Here is a 19,408-nt window from a genome sequence, read left to right on the forward strand (position 1 = left end):
AAAACAGCGGGGTCCACACTGCAAACGCAAGCCACCCCTCTAAGACCAGGAAATGCCAGAGCAAACAATGCCTCACCACAGGCAAGCCCGAAGCCCCATCCAGCTCAAGGCAGAAGACACAGCCTGCAACCCAGGTCTTAAAAGCACAAGTGCCACACACAGGCTCAGAGGGAGCAGCCGAGGAAGTGTTAACAGCCAAGCCCCAAGACTCCCATGGTGCAAAGATAACTGACTCCTGCACACAGGCAAGCTCCTCCTACCCCCAAAATAAATACAAATGTGATAACACTGAGGATGGGGGTCAAGGGGCTAGAGGCAGCTTGGCCTTTAATAAGACAGCCTGATGCCCTCTCAGAGCCTCAGGCTTGGTTCCTGGCCCACAACCATCCCTACCCAGTTCCATGGGATTCACTGCCTTCTGGTTCCTCAGGCAAGCACTCAGTGTTTGCTCAGACAAAAAGCTGATAAAGATAAAAAACAGCAAGTAAATCCTTAAGAAAACAAACCAATTACTTAAAAAAGAAACAATTACTGCTGGAGAGAGGACTCAGGGGTTAATAGCACTGGCTGCTCTTCCTGAGGTCCTGAGTTCAATTCCCAGCAATCACATGGTGGCTCACACCAACTGTAATGAGCTCTGGTGCTCTCTTCTGGCACGCAGGCAGAATAAATAAATAAATCTTTAAAAAAAACAAACCAAACAAACCCCCCCCCCAAATGTGAAAAGACACCCCAAGGTTAAAAAAATAAAATTTCTGACAACCACTTTCTTGGCTTGCAAAGTTCAAATTAAGGGTCTACTGTCCCTTGACCCAGTGTCCTTCGTTGTGCCTGCTCTGGAGCACTCTCCTTAGTTGGCTGTTGAGTCACCTTCTCACCTTACAGTCTGAAGTTGTGTTCAATTAATCCAGGAAAGGGGGCGTGGCTCCAGTTAGAGCAAAGGCTTAGTGGAAGCCCATGCTTCTATCCCAACACCACCCAGCTCCACCCAATGTTTGAAGGATTAACCATAATCAAGCATCAATATTTATTAACACAAGACAAAGGAAACACATTCAATGAGTTAATAGAACACTGTCCAGCCAGATGTTAAATTTAAAAATGTATATCTAACCTAATTTCAAATAAATAAAAAAACCTTTATACATAATTACACAGTACTATAGTTTGAATTGGACAGGGGTTGATATCTTGACAGGAAGTAAACAAAACAGCATTTAGGATCAGAAATCTTCATGTGTCTTTGCAGTCTCTTCCTCGGGACGAATCTAAGGACCCATCTACACATGCCTAAGTCCGAACTGTTGAATGGTAAAGCAAAGGCCTACTGTGTGCACAGAGGACTGCAGCCTCTGCCTCGACACATCCGTGGTTTTACATCAAAGCAGACAACACAAGGAACACTAAGGCAGGTTACGCTGGAGTTTCAGGGCAAGGTGACAGACAACTCATTGCTTTAGTTTAAAATTCCTGGATATTCAAGGAAAGTAACTTATTTGGCCAAGATATTGAGCACCATGCTTGGGATAGAGACCTTAAAGGAGCCTAAGGCCTCAGGCCCTTTGAGATTCCAGGAGACCAATAAGCAAGCGCCCAGGGACTAAGGTGAGGAGACAGGCCATGGTCCCCAACAGCAGAGGACTTTGTCCTGGGGAGAATGGAGTCTCTGTGTGCATGGTGGGCATTCTGAGGGCTCAGGCGCTCGGGATGTGTGCAGCTAGAACTCCCTGATCCATCTCGGGCCCTCTCTTGAGGGCTGAGGGTTCACAGGTTTCCAGATTAGAAGACTGCTCTTGCCAGGTATGGCTGGTTGCAGCAGCCTCAAATTTCAGCACTGGAAGGCTGAGGCAAGAGCATCAAGTTTGAGGGCCAGCAAAAAGGCTATACAGTAAATGTGCACCCCCCTCCACACACACACACAGACACGAAAACAAAAAGAAAAAAATTTTCTCTTGTAATCAAGATGGGGTTTACTCTTGGCCCCCCTTCCTGCCCCGATGTTCAGTGGTCAGGAATCTCTGCAGGCCTTTTTGTTTTATTAATAATGGGATCTCCAGGACTGCTTTCATTGTCAGAACAACCATGAAGCCTCCATTGAATGTGGAAAAGGCCAGAACCATGATGCTATCAAGGGGAAACAGACTCAAGTCTGAGGTAGGCCTCGGGTCCATCACAAGCCCCATCAAGGCGAATGACTGACTAGTGAGGTTCCCCAGGGACAGCGCTCAGGTCTTGTTCCTCTACTAGTAAAGGCTGACTTTGGGGGATGGACTCAAAGAAAAGCAACAGAAAAAAAAAAAAAAAGTAGTCATCACCAGACGGAGGAAAAGACTAGAAGCCTGGGCAAGGCATGAAGGTGTCTGCTGCAATTTCAGTACTGGGGACAGAGAAAGAAGACCAGAGGTTCTAGACCAGCCTGGGCTACTAAGGACGAGCTTAGTAGTAGGGCGTTTGTCACGCACAGGCCCCGTGTTCTATTCTAGCACTGTCTTTAAGAAGATGATCTGGGAATGGCTGGCTGGGAGCTGGCCCATTGGATGGATGGACTGGATTCAGAACTGTGCTTGAAGGAGTGATGGCTGGCCGCACTGACCAACATGGTAGTCACTAGCCAGGCTCTGCCACCGAGACCTGAAACGGCTAGTCCGAACTAAATTCACATAGGATTCCCGAACTTTTAGAGGGAACCCGAAACAGCTCAATGATTTTATATCAAAGAAATACTACTTTTGGTAAACATATTAAAACCACTATCCTATGCTTTAAGAAATGTCTAGCCGCTGTACTTAGCTGGGTTTGGTGCTGCGTGCCTTTAGCCCCAGCCCTCCGGAGGCGGAGGGAGGAGGACCTCCAGTTTGACAGCAGCCAGGTCTACAGAGCGAGTTATAAGCAGCTAGGGCTACACAAGGAGACCTTTCTTGTTGTTCTTGTTTAACACAGTTATTAGGAAAGTTTAAAGTACAGATGTGGCTCACATTCCATTTACTATAGACAATGTGTCCTGGGTAGTGACACCAAGTTAATAACGTGCATTGTAAGAGTTATCAGCCAAGACAGAGTTGGCCTAAAGGTTTTTCCTTCAAATTCAAGGACCTTAGAATTTAGGGACTGTTAACACGGAACTGTTTGATACCCAGGCCTTGCTCTACTTAGCAGGTACCACGGGCCGTTTTAAGAGCTACACATGGCAGAGTACACCTGTAACCAAGGAGGGGAAGGAGGACAGCTTGGAATATATCAAAAGACCCTGTTTCAAAAAAAAAAAAAAAAAGCAAAACAATAATTAGTTTTAAGACTTTCAAAATACACAAGCCATTTCCTTTGTAAAGGACTCAGTCCTGAGAAGGGATGTCGCTCTGCCCTTCCTGTACACCCCACCCCAACATCTCCCTCACTGAGTGAGAACCAACCGCATCCCAAGTGCACCGCCCGAGGTGGCAGCAGAGGCCTTCTTTCTGTGGAGCATGATCAGAGGAAGAGGACTATGGAGAAGGGGGCACAGAGGCCACATGGTGAAACTGATGCTGCCCTGCTCAAAAGTCTGGTCTTGGCTTAATAAACCTTATTTTTAGGGTAATTACAAGTCTTAAAAATTGCTTAAAAACGCATTTAGTTTACAGGATGTTACAGTGGGGTAAATAATATGTATTATCAAAATAGTCTAAATAAATATTTACACAATAGACCAGAACGGGTCAAAGAGAACCATTCTGATTTAACAGGTTAATTCTTTTTTCACTTGAGATTTTCTTTAATTTTTAAAAATATTTCTGTAAGAAAAAAATAATAAAATTTAACTATATTCAAATACATGAAGTTTCAGACCAAAAAATGGAAACTGAGCCAGAAGCCAAGCTCAGTCCCACACTGAGTGCACCTCAGGCACCAGTTACTTCACAAGAGTTTCCTGTGGAGATCAGACTTCCCTGTCTCAGAGCAGCCTGACTACTATGGCAGCCACACCGGTTACAGGTCAGACGTGCGGATGCGGCCTACGTTCCATGAGCTGGCTAGCCCACTCCCTTCCCAGCCTTTAGCATTCACCCTCACAGACTTCTGAGGAAGAGCTCACGCCTCAGTTTCCAGGGGGACCATCTATATGTAAACCGCAGACACAGAGCACGGAGAAGCGGAAGCTGGCAGTTCTCCCGTAGTCACTCAGGGTGTGAAAGAGTTTCAACACTGGCCTGAGTGAACTGTTGCACTTCTGCAAAGTAGGTTAGGAACTGATGAATCTTAGTTAGGTCTAAATTCTAACAAGAGTGCTTTTCAGCTTAGAGGAATGGGTTGAGGAATTCTTAGAAGCTCAGGCTAATTCTGGGAGTATAAGCTTTACAAACAAGCACAGGCAGCTTTAGTTTTAGACCATCCCACTGAGGGCTCTATGTTGCCAGGCCAGCCGTCCCACACGGCGTGCCCTCAGCAGCAGCTCAGCTATCCAGGCTGCAGTTAAGCAGGGGGCTGCCTGGTTCTTTAGTTGAACTATGTGTGTTCTTATTTACACGTTTAAACACTGGTCAGAATGCTTATAACCGAGAGTTAGACACACAAAGCAGTTCTCACGTGGGTTATTTGATTTTGCTTATGGGCTGATCAAGCTTGGCAGCTTCATGTGAAGAAACCCTGCAGGACACCTGACTACGGGAAATGGCAAAATACAGTACAGAGTGGGGAACTGCAGGACTCAGGCGACCCCTTCATGTGAATTCATTTAACTCCCTTTCAGGAGTCTAGAAGGTTAGGTAAAAATGCAGGTCTCTATACCAGATGAGGGTAGCGCAACATGCATGTAACTGCTTTAGTAACGTGCTGTCGCACATGCCAGAGCTTAGGTCTGACAGACTGCTAACGTGTTCTCGGTGCTACCACAGAAATCCCCTTTCCTGGGTGTTCTGTGACGTCAGAATTCCACAGGATGAGATGAAGGCTGTGCTGGGGCCATCTTCATGTCAGCTGAAAGCCTGCTCCTAGCCACAGGTCTTCCCTGCGGTCCCTCCAGTGCTGGCTACATGTTGTAAGCCACATAGATAGGGTCTAACTGGTCGGCTAGGAAGCTGTCTCGGAGGTGCATCCTCTGCTTCTCTCCTCTGGAGTTGATGGGGACAACGCCTGGGTCCACGACAACCACAACACCCACGATGAGGTAATGCTCTTCCAGGACCACATTGGTCACGAGAGGAACCAGGTCCAGGGCTTCCTGTTCAGAGCCGCATAGTTCCACAACGACCACCAGCAAGTTGGTCCACGTGAACACAGCACTGAAATGCCAATGACACTCAGTTAACGTCCATCCTTTACACAATCTCATTTTGATTTTACCAGTGTGGGTGTAAGTGCACATGCGCATGGAGGGCCTGAGGTCAGAAGAGAATGTGGAGTCCCTGGAACTGGCTGGGTGTGAGCTAACGTGGGTTCTGGGAACAGAGCCTAGGTCCTCTGCAAGAGCACCAAGGGCTCTTAGTGGGTAAGCCATCTCTGCAGTTCCTTCTGGGGAAGATGCATGCACTATGTATGGGGTGTGAAGAGTCGGGAGCAGGGCTGGAGAGATGACGGCTCAGTGGTTAAGAGCACTCACTGCTCTTCTGAAGGTCCTGAGTTCAAGTCCCAGCAACCACATGGTGGCTCACAACCATCCATAATGAGACCTGATGCCCTCTTCTGGTGTGTCTGAAGACAGCTACAGTGTACTTAGATATAATGATAAATAAATCTTTAAAAATTAAAAAAAAAAAGAAGAGTTGGGAGCAGGTGGGGCAGTCGGCTCTCTCCCTCCAGTGTGCTTCTGGGGCTTGTCCTCGCGTCCTCTGTTCCTGAACAACTTGCTGGTGGAACAACGTTCCTTCCTGAGCGGCGCTATCTTGCTGGCCCCGTCTTTTGTACTTTCTTCTGATACTTAACCCATTTCCCTGAGAACCCTGGTTCTCCTGGCCGTCAGTCAGAGGCCAGCAGCCATTCATGTAAATAGCCGATTGCCAAGCCTTCCAGCATTTTCTAGGAGTCTGAGAGTGGGATTACCGAGCTGAGGACACAAGTGTGTGACAGTTTGGAATTTGGAGGGAAGACAAAGCAGCCGCTCAGGAAGGAGGGACTGGATACCGGGTTCACAGCCCCAGAGGCCGGAGAGGCAGCCATTCCTAATGGTGTGCCTGGACCTTGTTTGTAACCTATTCTGAGACTCAGGGCATTTACAGAAGGGCCAAGTTCTTTCTACTAACTCTTCAGTGTTAAGTGTTGTTTGTCTGAGATAGTCTCTCTGTAGCTCAGCTGAGCCAGTATGACCGACTTTACTTAAGCTCCCCTTCCCAATACAGAATTTCTCTGTGTAGCCCTGGCTATTCTGGTGACACCTTTGTAGACCATGCTGGCCTTGAACTCAGAGATCCATCTGCTTCTGACTACCAAGTACTGGGGTTAAAGGTGTGTGCCATCGTATTTGGCTTATTTAAACTTCGTTGAACACAATTTCTGTTCTTTGCAATATAAGTTTCACCAAGCAGATCACAACACCAAAAGGACTGAACTGGCTTTCGATATACAATGCTCAACTGATATTTAAAATGATTCCGATTATTAAATATAGCTATAAGTAATATTTGGTTGTAATAAAGTCAAATATCTAAAATCTGTTATGGCACCAACTTCCTTACATGTTTTCCAAAAAATTCTTCATGTCAAGATGTTCTTGCTGGGCTGGAGAGAGGGCTCAGGGGTTAAGAGCAGTGACTGCTCTCCCAAAGATCCTGAGTTCAATTCCCAGCAATCACATGGTGGCTCACAACCATCTGTAATGGGGATCTGATATTCCCTGATGTGTGTCTGAAGATAGCAACAGTGTACTCACATATAAGAAATAAATAAATAAATCTTAAAACAAAAGATGTTCTTGCTTTAATTAATCTTGTTTAAATCTGGGGAGAGACTCTAACCCATGCAAGCTGAAAGACCCTTTTTTGTGTGTTTTGAGACAGGTCTCTTCCCTGGGTGGCCCAGGCTAGTCTGGAACTCTAGAGTCCCTGCATCGGCCTCTCTAGTCCTGCCAGGCAAGACTGTCCTTAAATAAAGGGGCATTTGGGAAGCATGTGTATCTATTGTAGAAACCATGGTTATGCAATAGGGGACAAACTGGAGAGGACACAGGAGAAGAAACAGCCAAGAATAACACTTGGGAGGGAGAAGCAGGTGGATCTCTGTGAGTCTGAGGCCAGCCTGGTCTATAAAATGAGTTGTAGAACAGCCTGGGCTATGGAGAGAAACCCTGTCACGAAACAGACAAACAGATCCAAGAGTGAGGGGCTGGAGAGATGGCTTGGTGCTAGGAGAACTCCTGCTCTTACAAGGGATGGGAGAGGGGCTGGTGAGATGGCTCAGCGGTTAAGAGCACTGACTGCTCTTCTGGAGGTCCTGAGTTCGAATCCCAGCAACCACATGGTGGTTCACAACCATCTGTAACCTTCACAACCTTCTGGTGTGTCTGAAGACAGTGACAGTGTACTTACATACAATAAATAAATAAATCCCTAATAAAAAAAAAAAACAAAAAACAAAAAAGCAAAACAAAACCAAAAAAAACCCAAGGGCTGGGAGCTCTGACCTCAGCAACTATCTGTTGGGTGGCTCAGACCACCTGTAACTGCAGTGCAGGGGATCTAACACCCTCTTCTGCACTCCATGGTACCTGTGTATATGTGACATGTACAGAGACACACTAGTTAAAAAGAAAAACAAACATATAAAACCCAGAAAGAGAATCAGTAGGTAAAACACAGTTTTAATTTTAATGAACTTCCCATCAGTATGAGGTAGGATAACCCCTGATAAGGGAAATTCAGGCAAGTACCTTCAATGAAAGAGCCAGGCTGGATGGTAACCCAGTCTTTTTCACCGTCTCCCTCCCTCCGACAGTTGAAAAAGCACATCCTGGTTTGATGCTTTTGGCAACCAGGAAGCACGGGGAAGTGAGGGAGGTGAGCCTTCTTCTCAGTAACTTTTTGTAGCCGTTGTTTGTTATGCATGGAAAAGGAAGCATGTGTGTATGCCACAGCCCCACGTGGAGGACAGAGGACAACCTGTGGGAGTCGATTCTTTCCTTCTACCGTGTGGGTTCAGGCTTGGTGGTAAACTCCTTCCCTGCTGGGCCACCATCTTTAAAGTCACTGCCATCCCTCTCACACTGTGTGACTTCCTAGAGTCAGGTGCCCTGCTGATGCTTCTGCCTATGCGAGTGTGCGTTACACACTGACTCAGCTCCACAGTGGCTCTGGCAACTGAGACCACCGTGGACTATAGTCAGGAAGCACGGGGAAGTGTGGGAGGTGAAGCCGTCATTAGATTGAATGTCAGGGCGCCTGACTCAGTGTGTAACGCACACTTGATTGAGACCAGCATGGACTGTGCAGTAAGATGGAAGTTTGTCTTACTCTTGAGGGTGCCGCATGGGCAGGTGGCACTGGCACAGATGGCTGACTGACCAGAACAATTTCATCATCACTAAAGCTGAAGTGAGAACAAGTTGTAAAGGAACTTACCATTCAGCAATGCTCCTGTGGACTCGGGACACGGAGGTCTCTATGTCAATAGGATGGTATCGTAATCCTCTCAGCTCCAGTGTCTCATCCAGCGCACCCACCACATACAAGGCGTCATGACGTTCTGAAAGGACGAGGAACAGGCTCAGACCGCCACACGTACAATAAGGTGTTAGCATTAAGAGCACGGGGTTGGGGACACCAGTCAGCTAGCTGGCTGCGACTGGGAAAACTCCAAAAGGTCTACTTGCTCCATGAGATAGAGGTCAGGATAAATGACTGCTATGAGGGACACATCACTGAGTCTGCTTGGAGCACGCCTTTAATCCCAGCACTCAGGAGGCAGAGGCAGGTGGATTTCTCAATTTGAGGCCAGCCTGGTCTACAGAGTGAGTTCCAGGACAGCCAGGGCTACAACAGAGAAACCCTGTCTCGGAAAAAAGAAAAAAAGAGTGGAGTTACAGTGTGTGTTGCCGTGTAGGTACTGGGAATCAAACCTGGGTCCTCTGGAAGAGCAACCAGTGTTTTAACCACTGAGCTATCTGTCCAGATCTACACAATGGCTTCTTCTTAGTTTTATTTGTATGTATGTGTGTGTTTATATGTGCACATATGAGTGTAGGTAGTGCCCTCAGAATCCAGAAAAAGGTATTGGATTCTCTCCAGAAGTTCCAGGAGTTCCAGGTGGTTATGAACCACTTGATAGAGAAGGTATTAGATTTCCTAGAGATCAAGTTACAGTTGTGGACCACTTGATGTGGGGGCTGGGAACTGATCCTGGGTCCTCTCAAAGAGCTGTAGATCCTCTAACTGCGGACACAGGACACTGAGTTTGGGTGACACCACAGGTCACTGCGTTTGGGGTGACACCTCAGGATACTGAGTTAGGGTGACACCACAGGACACTGAGTTTGCAACGTCTACAGGGTGACAGCCGGGGCTTTGATGGTCCAGGGTGTTCTCTATCAGCTCTTCCATAGAGCGGTGAGTGGTTTACACAGCTCCAGCGCCAGCCAGGAAGGTGGGCAGCAGAAAGCACAGACACAAACTGCAGTGAGCATCTGGGAACTCTCTGACAGAGCACTGCCAATAAGCAGGCTTGGATCCACTTCAGAAGCAATTCTCAGGCCAAGCATGGTGGCACACACCTTTAGTCTCAGCACTCCAGACACAGCGGCAGGTGGATCTCTGTGAGTCTGAGGCCAGCCAGGGCCAACAACAACACCCCCCAATTCCCTCTCATGGGTTGTGCATGTTCCTATTTCCCCTGTCCTAGGAGCTTGGTCAGCACTGAGTGCCAACCCTAAGAGAGTTCTATGCTGCCTAGGGCATCTGCTAATCCTCAGGAGAATCTCTGGGGTTACGAGCTGCTCTAATACCCTGTCCTATGATACGCGGGGCAGTCTGAAGGGGTTCTCTTCCAGATAGACCTCTAAGATCAAAGGCTACTTCAAATGAGTGTTGTTACTTCAACTATATGTTCTAGAAGCACAGAGAGGGAGGGCCTCTATACCCCAAGGCAGCCCGAATAAGCTTTCCAATGATATGAACAAGGCAGCTGGGAGAGAACAGGGCTAGAAGATACCTCCAGTGGCTGCAGTGAGCTCAGTCCTGCGGACAAACCCGAGGTATCCTGTCCGGGCCCAGAGTGTCTGGGCAGCATCTCCAAAGCTCAGACGGGTATTGAAATGATCAGCTTGAAGAGTTTCGCTATCGTAGATGGTATAGTAGCCACTGGCGGTATGGGGGCTATTCACCCAGATCTATAGGAGAAGGAAAGATGACTGCATTAGTTCAGTTCCTCTGGGACAGATTATTTGAATTAAAAAAACAAACTAGCTGGGCATGGTGGCACACGCCTCTAATCCCAGCACTCGGGAGGCAGAGGCAGGCGGATTTCTGAGTTCGAGGCAAGCCTGGTCTACAGAGTGAGTTCCAAGACAGCCAGGGCTACTCAGAGATTAAAAAAAAACAAACAAAAAACAAAAAAAACCAAACTAAGTCATTTTCACATTAACAATGCGACCACAACAGCATGTAGCTAACATTTATCTCGTGTTTACTCTATGAGGGACTTAGCTGGCTTGCTCTCCATCGGTTGTGGCCACATGGTTGTTATTTTCACTATATAGATAGAAAGACAAGCCTAAAGATTTCCCTAAGATGTAGACTAGAAAGGAGCCTCTACCCTGGTGGCTGGTGCCAGAGGCTGTGCTCTTAACCACTAGGTTGCACTGCCTCATTGATTCATTTCCCACCAGCTTCCAGAGTTCCACAGAAGCACTAAGGCATGGTTCTACACTTGTGGTGTAACTGTGGCACAAAGCTTTGTGGATAATACCACAGGACACTGAGTTTGCAACGTCTACAGGGTGACAGCTGGCAAGAGGATGGCACCAGCCACTAGGCTTGTGAAACCCTGACAGCTTTTGTGTACTGCAGATACAGGTAAAATGAATTTAACTGTCACAAAGGTCCTATTCTCTATGTGAGGTGCATGTCATTATCACTAAAACAGAGCAAACAGTCTGACCTTGACAGGCTTGTAACCAGCTGTGTGGTAGGAATGAGAACAGCCCCTAGGCTGACCAGGGAGTTGCACTATGCAAAAGGATTAGAAGGGTTAAGAGGTGTGGCCTTACTGGAGGGTAGGCTTTGAGCTTTCAAAAGCCTAGACCAAGCCCAGAATCTCTCTCTGCCTACAGTCAGGATGCCGCTCTCCTCTCTGCTACTGCTCCAGTGCCTGCTGCTTGCATGCTGCCATATACCCTGCCATGATGATAATGGACTAAACCTCTCAAACTGTAAGCAAGCCCCCAACTAAATGTCTTCTCTTGTAATAGTTGCCTTAGTCATGGTGTCTCTTCACTACAACTAAGGTGGTGGCAGAGGTGGCTCTCTGGCACCTACACTTCCAAGACTCCCCCCCATTAAACTACGGCTCCATCAGCTTTCCTCAAAGATGTGGGAAAAGAGTGGAAGAGAGGCTTAAGAAGATTCCCACACTAAAGCAAACCCAACACATTGAGGAGTATAACATTTATGAGTATTTTAAAATGCATGCATGGGGCCCTGCAGTCCCAGCCCTTCACAGGTGGGAGCAGGCAGGATTTGGCCAGTTTGCTTTCAGGTAAGAGGACAGCAGTGAACAAATCTGAGACTATTTCTAACCAGGCTGCATTCCAGACTCAGCCTCCTCCTTCTGCCCCTTTCCATCGCTAGCTTTCCAAAAATCCAGGATTCCCAATAGAGGGAATGGAGTGGAGTCCAGTTCTGTTGGCTCAGTGTGTGACTTCACAATCAGCTGATTTCAAAGTGAAAATGAGATTCACGACTATCTCTCCCAAGTGCAAGTCCCAAGGAGATTCACACCTACCTCTCCCAGGTGAGAGTCTCCAGGGAGATTCACACCTACCTCTCCCAAGAGAGAGTCTCCAGGGAGATTCACACCTACCTCTCCCAGGTGAGAGTCTCCGACAGGTCCTTTGGTCTCAGGATTGACAATAACTACTTTTACTCCAGGTAAGATCTAAGAATCAACGAGGAAATACAAATACTCAGTTCAACCAAGCCTTGTGCCTGTGGCTGTGGCTTAGCTTACTGCTCTGAGGCATGGCTTCTAACCCCAAATCCTGCAATCAACCAATGACTTCTAGGAACTGGACTAGAAATGGCAAGAGCTGATGAAGCAGCCATCACTCAAAGGGTCCTGAAGTGCTTTTCTGTTTGTTCCTGGTCAATCTTTCTCATCTTAGTGGAGATGGAGGACCAGTGAGTCCCACTCTGAAGCTAGAACACAGATCCAGACTGCCATCTCTTCAGAGGGTTGAGAAACCTCTGCTCAAGGCCACAACAGCAAGACTCTGGTAAGTAACTCAGCCATTCCCTTTTGGGTAAGCCTTTCCCAAGATAAACTAGGAGGAGAACCTGGAGACCACTCCACAGGGAGCTCAGACTGCAGTGGGGAGCCACAATAGGAGGGAAAAGAAACATGTGCTGTCTGGGCCCACGGATGATTCCAGGGTAGGAGTGTAGTTCAGCAGTAAGCCACTTGCCTACTATGGACAAGGACCATTCTGGGCAAACAGGCAAGAGAGTCATTCAGCCATTTTGGTTACTGTCTCTTGCCCTGTTAATTTTTTAGCTTGGGATTCTTTTTTTTTCATTTAAGTATTTTCCTCATTTACATTTCCAATGCTATCCCAAAAGTCCCCCATACCCACCCCCCACTCCCCTACCCACCCACTCCCCCTTTTTGGCCCTGGCGTTCCCCTGTACTGGGGCATATAAAGTTTGTGTGTCCAATGGGCCTCTCTTTCCAGTGATGGCCGACTAGGCCATCTTCTGATACATATGCAGCTAGAGTCAAGAGCTCCGGGGTTCTGGTTAGTTCATAATGTTGTTCCGCCTATACGGTTGCAGATCCCTTCAGCTCCTTGGGTGCTTTCTCAGCTCCTCCATTGGGTAGCTTGGGTTTCTAAAGCCTGAGACTTACTACCCAGGTTTAAGTATCTAAAACCTAGAGGAAGGGAATAAAGGGTAGCCTCGGCTGCCCTCATGACGTGATATTCCTGCTTCCACGTGCTCCCAACTGCAGACATGAGCAATGAAAGGCACAGCCCACACGCAGCCCACACACGCAGCCCACACACGCAGCCCACACGCAGTCCACACGCAGCCCACACACAGTCCACACGCAGCCCACACACGCCCCTGTGTTGTGACCTATGCTGGAGAGTAGGCAGGGTCTCCTTTGGGTTCCTTTCTTCTCTGCCTCAGGATTCCTAGGCAGGACCCTGACACATCTTCTCAATTCTGTCCTCTGTCTGGACAGTTCAGGGTGAGGGATGACAGCGGGGGAGGTGGTGAGGATGGAGGGATGGGGTGAAGGGATGCTCAGAGCAGCTGCTAGCTCTCTAGCTCTCTTTCTCGCAGCTTCTCTCCGTCCTGACTTTCAGTGTTTACAGACAGAGCTGGCTTCCTCAGGTGCTGCCCCTCTAGCCACTTTGCTGGCTTATCAGTAAGAATGGCTATGTCCATGGGATTTAAACAATATGGAGATAAGTGCACATCTGGTCTTCATGCACCGGAAACCATCCAGTAAGTAAAGCCTATGGGCTTTTCTCTAAGCTTGACAGGACTCTCCTCTCAGGCTTCAGCCCTCTTTCTCCATCCCAGCCTTCCCCAGCAGCTAGCAGAAGAGAATACCTTTCCAGATTCAGAAAGCAGGAGGCTCTGGGGGGCACCCCGTTCCACAAGACGGACCCTGTAGAGAAACAGGGGTTAATGTCTAGTCTTTATAAAATGGGGTTCACTACTGCAGCTACCTCCTCAGGATGTCTAACTGGCACCTCTGCTCCTAGAGTGAGCTTCTCACACTCCACACACTTGATGCTCTGGGTCAGACAGTTTACTAGGCTCCAACAGCAGCTCCCACTGTAACAACCTGTTCCCAGGCACAGTGAGGTCTCAGGAGTCGAGAGGCGAGCCTCTCTAGGGAAGGAGACCTGCCGTCAGGCCACCAGATACGTCAGCAGGTGGAGTGCTGCTGCTTAACCGTGACACCAAGTACTGTGGCGCATGTCCATGACTCCGGTGCTGGGAGGCAGAGACAGGGGAATCTACGAGGCTGCCCAGATAGCAATCTTCTCAGAACTGGCAAGCCACAGGTCTCAGAGATTGACCCTGTCCCAGAAAACAAGGTGGATGGTCCCTGAGGAACCAAGTAACACCACCTAGGGTAGTTTTCTGGTGCGCACACATGCACGCATGCCCTCTCACACACACACACACACCCAGCATGAGTGTGGCCTGGGATCTCTGCCTGGGCACACTGGGGACTAGCCACCAGCCTAATGTGCAAAGGGCTCCATATCTCAGCATCACACTGTGGGACAAAACTTAAAATCTCAGTGAGAGAAAAAGCGGCTTCACAAACTATGGACTCAGATTAAGTGTTGTGTCAAAGTCCTGTCCTGGCCTCACGTCTGGCTCATTTTTTGAACTGCAGAGCAAAGACACTATTTATTGTTTATTTTCTTTTGTTTTTGTTTTTGAGACAGGGTCTCCCTGTATAGCTCTGGCTGTCCTGGAACTTGCTATGTGGACCAGGCTGGCCTGGAACTCAGAGATCCACCTGCCTCTGCTTGAGTGCTACAGTTAAAGGCGTGAGCCCCACACGCAGCCCCACAAAAGTATACATTTATAGCTAGAAACTAAGATTACATTTTAATTATAGAACAATACAGCAAGCCAGGCATGATTCCACATGCCTATAATCTAGCAGAATCAGAGGCAGGAGGATGGCTGTAAGTTTTAGGCCAGCTCAGACTATATAACAAACTGGGGTTTCAAATCCTACTCCACCTCTTGGGTGATGAAAAACCAACAAAGGCCTAAAGCTAATGTCAATGAAGCAACTGTGAGAACTGAAGCTTTTTTTTTTTCATAAACAAAATTCCTATCATTTACTAATGACAGACACCTTTCCCTTCCTGCATCACCCCTCAAGATGTAAACAAGAACAGGACAAGGGGTGCTGATGTTGAGGTCAAGCTCTGTGCTCACCATACCTGTCATGTCTCAGCGACTTCAGATCTACATACACAGTTGTTGGATCAGGCCCTGAGGTTCCCTAAAGAAGAACAAACCAGCACAGTGTTTATTTAAAGCCTGAACAAGCTGTCTCTGTTCCGCAAATGGGAAATGCACTCTCACTTTCTCTTTAACCAAGTGAGCCGTAAAAGGGGGGAGGGGGGTGGGGAGCAGCCTTGGGCCTGGCGACCTCTTGGCTATCTCTGCAGCAATGAAGCAGTACCAAGCCTGGGGAGTGGGGGTTGGGTAGTTCCCTACCCAGGGCTCAGGGCAGGGACTGATGAGAACAAGGGGCAGGATGGGACTCTACAGGGAAGCATGATGACATTTCCTGCAAGCCTCTTGACCTGGGTCACAGGAGACCTCAGAGTCTTCGTCACCCTCTCTCCCCCCCCCCCCCCTTGGCTCTGCATGCATGCACTTGCCTCAGGAGCTGCCAAGCACATAAAGTCAGACTGTTCTAGATCTACCCAGAACAGCATGGCAAAAGGTGCAGCTTTATTTTTAGAAGGCAAAATATGGGGGACAAGAAGGATGTATATTAATTAATTAATTAATGACATTAAAATAGGACTCAGGGGGTTGGAGAGATGGCTCAGAGGTTAAGGGCACTGACTGCTCTTCTGAAGGTCCTGAGTTCAAATCCCAGCAACCATATGGTGGCTCACAACCAACTGTAATGGTATCTGACATCCTCTTCTGGCCTGTCTGAAGACAGCCACAGTGTACACTGGAGCGAGTGGGGCCAACTGGAACGAGCAGAAGTCCTGAATTCAAAATTCCCAGCAACCACATGATGGCTACAACCATCAGTACAGCTACAGTACAACTATATGTACTCATATACATAAAATAAATACATCTTTAAAAAAAAAAAAAAAAGGACTCAGGGAGGTTCCTGGAGCCCTCTGTACTAGGAGAGAGTATCACATAGAGGCCACTGGCTTGCCCTTGTCTGAGTGCTTCCCTAGTAATCTGCTGACCTGTAGGCCAACCCTGGGGCAAACAAAGGCATCATTTTATAGAAGAACATAGGAGATGCAGCAGGCAAGATAAAAAACCTAAATCTCCACAGTGCCCAAGCAGAACCAGTCTCAGGCAGAGCAGCACGGCCTTGAAGACACTACAAGGCCTCACAGTCTACTGAGGGGGTCAGAAGACTGAGGCAGGGAGACTGCTGTGAGTTCATGGTCAGGCAACTCTGTCTCAAAGACCCAGCAGCAGTAACAAGAACTTCATGGTGCTGGAGCTGGTCTGGAACTGCTTGTTTTCAAAATGCTAAACACTGGATCTGGTTGCAGTCAAGACCAGCACTTTCCCCCATACACCAAATGATGTGTAAACTTTGCTTGTTTTTAGTCTCTGACTGATTAAACAAAAGTGGCTGACAGCCAATTACTTGGAGAATAGAGTAGACAAGGCCTTGGTTCCTGGGCTTAGGGGTCACAGGTAGGGACCACGAGGGAGGAAGGAGAAAGAAGGCAGGAGAGCTGGAGGTCTCCATTAGACAGGATGGACCAGGGCATGTGGTCAAGAGAAATGCCTCCTGAGGACAGTCAGATGGAGCAGAAATAACCCAGGTGAGACTCAAACAGTAAGTAACTTGGGGAGTCTAGTTGGGAAATGGCCAGTCTAGTGTAAAAAACATCACCCAGGGGGGCTGGAGAGATGGCTCAGGGGTTAAGAGCACAGGCTGGTCTTCCAGAGGCTGTGAGTTCAATTCCCAGCAACCACATGGTGGCTCACATCCATCTGTAATGGGATCTGATGCCCTCTTCTGGTGTGTCTGCAACAGTGTGCTCACATACATTAAATAAATAAATCTTTTAAACAGCAAAATCAAAACATCGCCCAGTAAATGTGCTAATGCTGATTAAATAAATCCATGTAACTTGGACTCAATTCCTGTGGGACTCGTAGGGTCATAATAAGAACTAATAGAATTATTAAGTACCACACATCAACATGGTGTTACCTGTAAACATATTGCTACATTGACTCTGGATCCAAAAGTGGTGCTGACAGCTCGAGGGGACAGACCAATGTCTTTGAAGAGCTTGGAGAAGGACTGCTGGAGGCTGACACGGGGCCGCTCCTCTGCCACCACCACACAGGTCCGGATGCAGGAAAGGTTGATCCCTCGGGTCTGCAAGAAATTGGTGCCAGAAACATGGTTAGAAAGATCCCTTCTTGTTCTGGAAAAGCCAAGTGGCACCTTCTGGTCCCAGACACAGAGAAAAGTATCTTTCAGAAAGGAAATGACCAAATGCCTAGGTACTGTCACCTACAGCCGATCTACTGCATGTCTTTCCTCTGGGGCTGAGGAGGGAAGAATGAGGCTAGGATGCACAGGCCCTGGATTGCACCATCACCTCCACAAAAAGAAAGGGGGGGTACCCGAAAACCCAAGCTTTTAGGCTTCTCTTCTCAGCACTGTACTTCTGTTCTAGCCCCCTTCCCTTGCATTTCTCTCATTCCCTAGTCTGCAGGCAGCTAGCTCCCCACCTCCTGTGTTAGTCCTTGGGGTGCTATTTCTCTGTTAGGGAGGGAATTCAGTATGTGACTTCCTCATACCTAGCCACTGGATGCACACATGAACAAGGACCCTGTCCTTCAGGGAGTGCCTCATCTCCAGTGTTCTGGGGTCCTCATTTTGCTGGGAAGAATCTACCAGCGGTGAGTTTCCCACATACTGTTATATAAATAGATCCTCTCCCTTTCCACACAGAATAAAATTAGCTTTGAAAGAATGCACTAAGTTAGGAAGAGGGCCGTTCAAGTCCCTGCCATTTACGAGCTAAATGGCAGTGGGCATGCTGAGTACCCTGCTCCGCCTGCAGCAGCCCTGGCCTGCCCGTCAACCCTCTAAGGTCGGGTCACTCGCTGGGCTTGCTCCTCACCTTCAGCACCTCCACCTGGTTCCCCAGCCCTTTAGTGCACAGCTCCATGACTGAGTAGGAGCAGAAGGTGTCCCTGATCTTGTACTGGTTGACAGTGGCGAGCCAGAGGAAAAGGTTGTTCTCCAGCTCCATAGGAGGGATCAAGACGGACTGGTGACCTGAATACACACTGCAAAAAAGGAAGTGGAGAGTGGACACACTTACCCTCAGCATCATCGTACCTAGCAGGGCAGAGACAGCAGAGGGCCTTTAGTACAAGGCTGACAATTCCTCTCACCCCTTTATAACTCACAAGACACTTGACCAGAAAACAAGGCAGGCTACAGTAGGTGTGACACAAATTCACAGGAAGAGCCAAAATCACAGAAGTAAATCAGTTCACTCAGACTGAGAAAGCAGGGGTGGGGTGCAGCACTCAATGAGTGTCTAGAAGTGGGGGTGGGCTGGGAAGGCAGACGGGCAGCATGTAGTACGGAGTGGACATGGCATTCCTAGAGCAGAGTGCAGAGATTTATCTGAAAGGCTGGAGCAACTGTGAAAGGTGGCTGCTGGCACACAGAGGCCAGACTTTTACCCTTAGAGTATGGCTGTGTTGTTATAAAACCAACATGGAGGTGGACTTGTTAAGCCCCGAAGGCTGGGAGAGAGTTGGGAGGGATGGTACTCGGGGTAAGGGATGGCGAGGACTGACTCACAAAGTGTAAGTACAGCAGGGCAACAGAAGGAATGTGGGGTCACCTGGAAGGTCTGCAGCCATAACAGCTAACCCTAAAAACCCAGGACCAAGAGCTCAGTAACCACAGTTAGGGTCTGTCTGGGTCAATTCAGTCCAGAAAAGGCCCCAACATCTGTCTTTCATGTAAAATGGGGAAGATGCAGTGATCCCATAACAGGAAGCCTTGGGCAACCTTCCATTTTAGTCTCTCAAGGGCTAGAATCACAGGCGGGAGCCACGGTACCTTGTTCTTCCCCTTTTTCAAGAAAAGTTTTATTTCATTTTATGTCTGCCTGCCTGTCTGTCTATTTATTTTGGTTTCTTGAGTCAGGGTTTCTCTGTGTAGCCCTGGCTGTACTGGAACTCACTCTGTAGACCAGGCTGGCCTCAAACTCAGAGATCTGCCTGCCTCTGCCTCCCAAGTGCTGGGATCAAGGGTGTGAACCACCACTGAGATTAAAGGCATGCTACTGTAGCCACAGACAGCGGTGGTGCCATGTGGGTGCTGGGAGCACGAGCCCTCTGAGAGTAACAGCTCATAAGTGCTCCTAGGTGCTGAGCATCTCCTCAGCCCTTTTCCCTTTTTGTGGTGGAGTGTTGTTAGACAATCATGCTTGCCTTATGATTCTCCTGCCTCAGCCTCCAAAACTTCTAGGATCACAGGTACACGTTAC

At 48.2% G+C, this 19,408-nt stretch overlaps 1 protein-coding gene across 4 annotated transcripts in view; it reads right to left on the bottom strand.

Annotated features, from left to right (window-relative positions):
• Positions 1-1,013: 1,013 nt before the first annotated feature.
• The window catches only part of Dip2b (DIP2 acetate--CoA ligase B (putative)), a 183,371-nt gene continuing 164,976 nt past the window's right edge, over positions 1,014-19,408 (bottom strand). For all 4 annotated transcript variants that reach the window (XM_029469544.2, XM_029469543.2, XM_029469542.2 and 1 more), the window contains 8 exons: positions 18,020-18,188; positions 17,095-17,265; positions 15,098-15,159; positions 13,734-13,791; positions 11,980-12,054; positions 10,111-10,288; positions 8,526-8,649; positions 1,014-5,258 (listed from right to left, as the gene is read on the bottom strand). In XM_029469544.2, coding sequence (XP_029325404.1) covers positions 5,006-5,258; positions 8,526-8,649; positions 10,111-10,288; positions 11,980-12,054; positions 13,734-13,791; positions 15,098-15,159; positions 17,095-17,265; positions 18,020-18,188 — 1,090 coding nt within the window. In that variant the 3' untranslated portion in view covers positions 1,014-5,005. The remainder of the gene's footprint in view (positions 5,259-8,525; positions 8,650-10,110; positions 10,289-11,979; positions 12,055-13,733; positions 13,792-15,097; positions 15,160-17,094; positions 17,266-18,019; positions 18,189-19,408) is intronic.

Source organism: Mus caroli, unplaced genomic scaffold (genome assembly GCF_978045245.1).
Source record: "Mus caroli unplaced genomic scaffold, Mus_caroli_1 scaffold_16, whole genome shotgun sequence".
Classification (NCBI taxonomy): Eukaryota; Metazoa; Chordata; class Mammalia; order Rodentia; family Muridae; genus Mus; species Mus caroli.